Source organism: Thermobia domestica, chromosome 2 (assembly GCF_964235325.1).
Source record: "Thermobia domestica chromosome 2, izTheDome1.hap1.1, whole genome shotgun sequence".
Lineage (NCBI taxonomy): Eukaryota > Metazoa > Arthropoda > Insecta > Zygentoma > Lepismatidae > Thermobia > Thermobia domestica.
This window is the reverse complement of record NC_137455.1, coordinates 329,576,950-329,584,782: the sequence shown is the minus strand read 5'-3', so window position 1 is coordinate 329,584,782 and position 7,833 is coordinate 329,576,950. Positions and strand designations below refer to the sequence as shown.

At 36.8% G+C, this 7,833-nt stretch overlaps 1 protein-coding gene across 4 annotated transcripts in view; it reads right to left on the bottom strand.

Annotated features, from left to right (window-relative positions):
* Positions 1-1,699: 1,699 nt before the first annotated feature.
* The window catches only part of LOC145678690 (short transient receptor potential channel 1-like), a 124,753-nt gene continuing 118,619 nt past the window's right edge, over positions 1,700-7,833 (bottom strand). For 3 of the 4 annotated variants that reach the window (XM_081749092.1, XM_081749091.1, XM_081749094.1), the window contains one exon: positions 1,700-2,087. In XM_081749092.1, coding sequence (XP_081605218.1) covers positions 2,062-2,087 — 26 coding nt within the window. In that variant the 3' untranslated portion in view covers positions 1,700-2,061. Of the gene's footprint in view, positions 2,094-7,833 lie in introns of all 4 variants that reach the window. The other variant, XM_081749093.1, reaches the window with a different exon arrangement.

Below are 7,833 nucleotides of genomic sequence, written 5' to 3'. Positions count from 1 at the left end.
AAATGAGTGAAATGGTGGAATGAAGAAAGTGGGAGGAAACGGGAGAACCCCGGGAAAACCCATGAGCATGGTGTTTGTCCACCACAAAGTCCACACGGCGCGAGCTGGGATCGAACCAGGGACCCCAAGCACCGGAGCTGAACGCTCTACCACTGAGCCACCGCGCCCCTTATATTATGAATAGTTATAACTAATACGCGTGCAACAAAAGCTGAATGAAATTGCTTCTTAATATGTTGCAGTTGCTAATTACTAAAATAATAATACGGTTAGTTTACAACTTACGACCAGTCCGAATTGGGGGAGGTCTGCAAGAAAACGGTTCGATTATTTGTCTAGACATCGGGAAAAGCCATTTAGGGGCGATTTTACTATTACGTGACTCTATAGTCACGCAAGTAACTAGAGTAGTACTATCCAATTTTCCTCTCATGGTGACACCCTATTAATATAGGACACCAATTCAGTGATTTTTTTTTTCTCCACACTAAATACTCAGGGTATGGCACACGCACAGACACCTTTTATTGCTACGGTATGTGAAATCCACTTTTTAGATATTTCTCATCATGCAGTCCCAAGCTTGTGATCTTACGACTTAAGAATAGAGATATCTAATGATATCATTGAATATTTACACGCACAAAATTGTAGAAATTAACATTTCGTTCACGCAGTTAACACACTGAATAAAAATGGTGTATTTCATATTATTTTATCATAAATTCTTCATTCGTTTTAACTTGCGTCAACGAGTATTCTGAAACCAGAAGTATGGTAATACAATATTATCTTTTTCAGTGCTAAGAACTAGTAAGCAGTTCATCGGTTTTATTTATTAAATATTGAACTTCAAGCAATGCTCAACAGATTGAATACACAATATTTACAAATTAGTATGGACTTATATAACAAATATCTACGTTTAAAATTGAAGAACGATATGCTTTTTCGTAATGCTCGCTTCATATTGCTTCAAACAGTAAATAATAGAATAAAATAAAATACACGAAAAGAAATCTTCAATCTTCTGAATTCCATCCTAAATATGACATCAAAAATTCAAATGAAGTCATATTTGGTACTCCACCTTTAAAATATCTAGAATACATGATTAAATAATAAAATAATAGCTTTTAACAGTTAGTGTAATTACATCTGTTAATATTAATAATTATAACCTTACTTGGAGAATTAATAAGCTAATGTTTACTAGTTTTTAATTTAAGTAATTTATGTACGGTAGTGTATATCAATTTCTGTGAAATACATCATGCGCTGCGAGCATACAAAATCCTTATAACCAACATTGTCTTCCGTCCACTCTTTTATTGCTCTAGCAAATTGAAATAATATGTGGTGTTAGTCGGCAGTTGCTGATTGAAATTTCGTACTACTGAAAATAAATTAATGGTTTTACAAAAGACAGTCCAGTAAAACTTCCTTTCTACTCTGCATAATTTTCTTGTGGTATCTCTAAGAATTGATGTACCTTAATTCTCAGAGACATTCAAATCTGCAAGTATAAATCTAACTAATTGAATAAATATAACGTATAGGATGCTTTCGTCACAAAATGTAACGTAATTTAGGCGCCCTGCTGAAATAGAATGATTTTCAAATCTGAAATGTAAAATTAGCAAATTAAAATATTAAATAATTGTACCCGAAATTTTTGAAGAAATAAAAAGTAAAGAAATTTTCTATAAAGAAAGAAGTAATATATTTTCTATATAATAAAATTTCCATCGATCATACAAAAATTGTCCTCAAAGCTAGTTTTAAATATTTAGCACTTATTAAATATCGGTCCTCAATCTCAAGAAGATAACCATAAAAAGGTGACAATCTTAATGAGTAAAATAGCGTTCTAAAAATTGACATCAGAATAATTATATAGGTGTAAATATTTGAATTTCGTGGGCCATCTAGCTTCGAATAGCAGCTTTCAGTTCGCTTACTTCTTGCTTCAAGATATCAATGTCACTGACTTCTTCATTAGCACTCTTCTCGCTGAAGTACCTCTGGGCCAAAATGCTCATCAAGCGACTGTGACTTTCGTCATACATACCCTCGGGATCTGTGTCCTAACCATATAAAGATAGAAACAAATTCAGCAAAATAAGTTGCATGAAGCCCTTTTGATAAGTTGCTTATTTTTTGTCACATGTGTATGGTTATACATATAGCCATGTCTTAGCTTTATCCTATAAGTTAGGAATTTGTACTTGGAATCAAGTGAAGCCAATTTAGATAATTTTGCCAACTATTAACAGTTAAAACTAAATGAAAATTAAGGAATAAACAAAGAATAGTGTTAGATCTTAAAGTTTTATCAAACTTCTGTCTAACTATTTTCTAATATATAAAAGCATATAATTTCTAATATTCTGGATTTAGTTAGGAGTTATATTAAGATATTTGGTATTTGTATTGTTTGCACCTGCACCAACGTATTGAACTTCTAAGTTTGTTGTTCTAGTAGCAGCAATGGACAGATAAGTATGAGTATCTCCCGCACTGGGATGGGTTGTTACCTACTTTCTGGACCGGGCTTACTCTTTAGACTGGTCTGAGGTTGCACTACAACTGTAACAGTGCTTAGAAATGTTTATCTCCCACCTCTGGGGCCTTACTAAATCCTTCGAAGAGGGTAATAGATAAATAAGTCTATCAGACTCGAGAGCCCTAGTGTCCGAACAACGAGACTCTAGGCCAGGTTTAGTGTCTCCCAATTATACCTAATGGTTGAGGGAGCATTCCTAGCGAGTAGAGGTCTACGATCATAAGCAGTGACGGCACCTGAGCTCATGTCCCCCTTGGGGTACAAATACTCCAAACTACGGAATTCCATAGTATGACCACAGCCCAGCAGAGTCCAGCACAATCCAGGAGCCCTGGGCTGACCTAGGAGGACTTCGTTCCTGGCCCAGCCTTTCTACTGGTCCTTCAACAGCTCTCAGAGGTACCTCGTATACCTCAAAAATCTTCACCTCTCGGACCTCAAACTCCTGTTTGGGAGGTATCCTGAAGGCTTCTCTCCCCTGGCAGGGGCAGCAGAACGTTAATGTGCTGCCTAGCTTATTTTACGAAAGAGGTACAGTCTGCATTGCCGGAACCAATAGCTGATTTAGACCATCTGTCAAGACGGATACTACCATTTTGGGGGGGCAGCAATCGCATTGCCTCGGTAGGGGCAGAAAAAGCTTACCTCACAGCCATCAAAGGTATGGTGGCGAGGTATGGCGTACACTTCCGAGCCTAATGGTCCGTGTCTCTGACCTGTTTGGGAGTGACCACGTAAGCTGGCACCTCACCTCTCCCAGTAGAGGATCTTCGTTACCACCTAAATTTGTGTCCATTGTCGTGCTACGCTGCTTTTCAAAAATGAGGTATCTCTTAGTACAACAATGTTTTAATTCTCCCCAGTCTTTCGCCTCTACATCATTAGTCTTGAGCGCGCAACCTTCATCAGGAGGCAGAAATAGTTTGCTAACTACTTAGGCTGAGCCCCTCCCCTTCCTCAGTATGGACTTGAGACTGGCTATGACGGGGTTAGAAGCAATGGACAGAGTAAAATGAGTATTTACCTCACTCTTTACGGTTATCATAGGTAACCTTCCTCTAAGACCAGCCTTAAACTTATGGCCTTTCCTTTAATTGTCCAACATATGTAGAGGGTGTCCGGGAAATAGGGACGAATATTAAAGTGCTATAAAACTAATATAAAATATATGGATATATGGATTTTTCTCACATTTATGTATGAAAAATTGTATCCGGCATATGACCACCCAAGGCTGCACGGCAATGAGCAATGCGTTCATTGAAATTTGCGATGACGCATTCACAAACATCTTAGTCCAGTTAGAAACTTGAGACCCGTGAATAGGTAACGCGGGACTTTTTTTTATTTTTGAAACTTAATCTGTATGCCACTTAGAAGAAATTTAGAGGAGGAGTCCTTTTTTTAATGGTGGCTTTTGGACGCCATTTTGGAAAATGGCGGTCATATTAAAGTAATAGATATAACGTGAAAACGAACAGAGACAGAGAAAGATTTTCAAAGAAAAAAATGTTTGAAAAGGCAATTAAAATTGTTGTTTCTATCCTAACTTACATTTTATCCACCTCCGTACGAATCAGTGTTGCCAACACCTCATTTTTTTTAAAAAAAGCCGCTATATTAAAGTTATAGCTACAACTTATAAACGAAAAGAGGTATGGAAATATTTTCAAAGAAAGAAATATTTAAATAAAGAAATTAAAATTGTTTCTGTTCCAATGGCTATTTTATCCACCTCCATATGAATCAGTGTTGCCAACATAACTTTTTTCTTCATCTGGGGATTTATATTTTATAATTTTATTGAGTTGTTTAGTAATTTTAGGGTTTCTGGTTTTACAGACAAATGAGAGTGAACGTCAAATAGTAGTTGACTTATAGAAATGAATCCACAGACCTCCTCTCATAGAACCAAACGAAAACCATTAGTGAGGGGTTCAAAGTCTGAAAAGAAAAGGCTGAGACATGATGAAGCTTGCGTCGTTTGTAAGAGTTTGTCTACATCTAAACAAAATCCCCTGAAACAACCGAATGAGGAAACGTGGACAAAACTTTAAAAAAACAGCGACAGAGTAGGAAAACATTGAAAGTGCATAAACGTGTTGAAAGTGAAAGTTTTCCTCGTAGAATTCACAAAATATGCAGATTAAACCTCACAGACAAAAGACTAGAAACTGCGAATAAACCAAAATCTGCAGTTGCAAAAGAAGATTCCTCTATAGTCCAACAACCTGAAGAAGAACGCATCATCAACAAAAGAAGTAGTTGCGCACATTGTTCTACTGAAAACACACATATACTTTGTTTGGAGCCACTGATAGGTAAGAAGGCTAGAAATGAGGATAAGAGTAGAGAAAAAGTTCCGTTTCACAGAATAGAGACTGAGAGCGTATGGAATACCTTTTTAAAAGCAGTAAAATTTGTTGGAGACCAAAACACAAAGGATCTTCTGCGAGCATTAGTGACATTTTGTAACAATAAAGGGGGGTATCTAAAGCAGCTGCATTAGACATTAGATACCACAAAAACTGCTGGAAAGTATATTGTCGACCTGTATACAATGTTCGAGCAACAGACAGAAAATCAGAACGAATCAGAGAAAGGAACAAATGGGTTTGTGACATGAAAATGGAAGTTTTCTCTCAACTTTGTTACTGAATACATGAATATAAAGAAGGATTTTTATACCCTGAGAGATCTACTGTCTGAGTATGAACAGTTACAGCGGGAGTTAATGCTTACTGATGCTGAAGTAAGAGACACGTGCGATGACAGATCTGCACTTCATGCTTCACGTGCCAATCTCGAGAAGCATGTTGGAGGGGAAATTGGATTTCAATCAAGATAACGAAGAAATGAGTCATCAATAGTATTTTTTAAAAAAACATGGAGGATCGTATGCAGAAAGTGTCATAAGTAGCTGGGGTACCGACAGCCTAAATTTGAATCAAAATACTACGAAAATCATCAACGATAAACGTAAGAGCTACACTGTAATGAGTTGCTCTTGTAATGAGTGAATGATTTGGAACGTGAATGCATACCTGATGATGTTTGCAACCTTGTAATATTGCTGGCTAATCCGCAAGCAGTAATTAGAGAAAGCAGACTGTAGTTTCTGACAAATTGAATCTGCGGTTCGTTTTCTAAGCCAAGCAATTATGTATTTCGTAACTAACAAACGACAGCCACTTCAAGTAATGTTATCCATGGCTGTGCACGATGTTACTGGAAGCAAATAAATCTTTCAAATTCTTAAAAAATTTGGAATTGGAATTTCATACAACGATGTATTAGATGAATTATCATTCTTGCCATTTGAAGAATTTAAGCAAGCGGAGATTTCAAAAGAATTATCTGATGATGAAGGATTACTGTGTCCATTCCAAATCGTATCGGGAGTACCAGCTATTGTGGTTATCAATAATGACGATTTTAGAGAAGATGGTTTAACACGTTCGGAAACAAGTCATTTCATAAACATTATAATGGCTCAACCTATAGCACTCCGCTCTTCGAAGGGAACGTCAGGAGGTGAACGTCTGAATATTCCAAACAAGGATGGGAAGAAAAGATTCAACACGTCTATTTCTAAGAGAAACTGGAAAAGAAGACCTAAACACCAATTCAACCATAGTCTGAGAAGATAAACAACAAAGAAGAAGTCAAATCATATCGGGTCACTGCTCATGCACTTATTCGTAAATTATCTGATGCACCCGTGGCTTCATTTACGGGATTTCACAGTTCCCTTCATAGCAATATTGATAAATGGGAGACTTTTAACGTCAAGTGTTATCCTCAACCACCCACGGAAGAAGTTGTAAATGATATGCTAGATTGGTGTCAAAAAGTTGCGGATGTGAAGGACATGCAATTTATCCAGTTAGTTTCACACCACATGATTATCGAAGAACCTGGAGACTACTGTTCAACTGTAGGCCCTGGTTGCTATCTTTGATTTTCCTTATAGCGTATTCCAGAACAACGTTAAATAATAATGGCGACAACGCATCTCCTTCTTTCAGGCCATTTTCGACGTGAAAGCTCGTGGACAAAAATTTTCCTACACGGACTTTACTTTGGGATTCATTTAAACATATCTTAATTAATCTAATTAGCTTTCTCGGTATTCCAAGTTCTGTAAGAACGTTGTATAATGTTTCTCTCCTAACCGAGTCGTACGCCTTTCCAAAATCAATAAATAGTTGATGTACCGGGGTATTGTATTCCCACTTTTTATCGAGTATTTGGCGAATGGTAAATATTTGGTCGATAGTTGATCGATTTCGTCTAAATCCGCACTGATAATCTCCAATAATTTCATCTGCGTATGGGGTCAATCTTGCTAATAGAATATTTGAAAGGATTTTATAAGATGTTGACAGAAGAGAAATGCCTCGATAATTATTACAGTCAGTTTTGTCGCCTTTCTTGTCAATTGGAACAATGATTGATTCTTTCCACTGTTGTGGCAATTCTTCCTTGTTCCAGATAAGGAGAATGAGTTTGTGTATCTTGTTCCACAATTTTTCGCCTGCAGCTAAAATTAACTCAGCCGGAATTTCATCTACACCCGGAGATTTGTGTTTTGTTTAATTTCTTTATAGCGGTTTCTACTTCTATTCGGTTGGGTTCTGGAATATACGGTTCTGCGGTATGTATCTCCTTTTCTCCACGCACACTAATTTTTCGTTGCGTGTTAAGCAAATCGTCAAAGAAATCTTTCCATCTATTTAAGATGCTATCCGTGTCAGTGAGAACTGTACCGTCAGATTTCTTTAATATATAAGCACGAGGTTGATAGCCTTCCTTAAATTCGTTGGTTCCCTTATACATGTCCCGGATGTTTTTATTTTTACTATTATCTACAAGTTCCTTAATTTTAGCTTTTAAAAAATCGCGTTTCATTGTTCTAAAAGTTTTGGAAGTTTCCGCCTGATATCTGTGAAATTTTGTGTAGTTATTTCATTCGGATTTTGTAGCCAGCGTAATTTTTCCTGTTTTCTTTCTCTGCTAGTTTTATGCATTCCTGGTCGAACCATGGTTTGTTCCTACGTATTTCCGCGTGTCCCAACTTTTCTTTTGCTGAAATTTTAATGCTATCTCTAATTTCAACCCAGGTGTCCTCAACACTAGTGCACTCCGAATCTTCTAAAGCCAAGAATCTATTCGAAACTTCAATCTGGAATTTCTCTCTTACCTGACTCTCTTCTAATTTCTTTAAATTGAATCTCTCCGTTTTCTGACAATGAATATTACCTTTA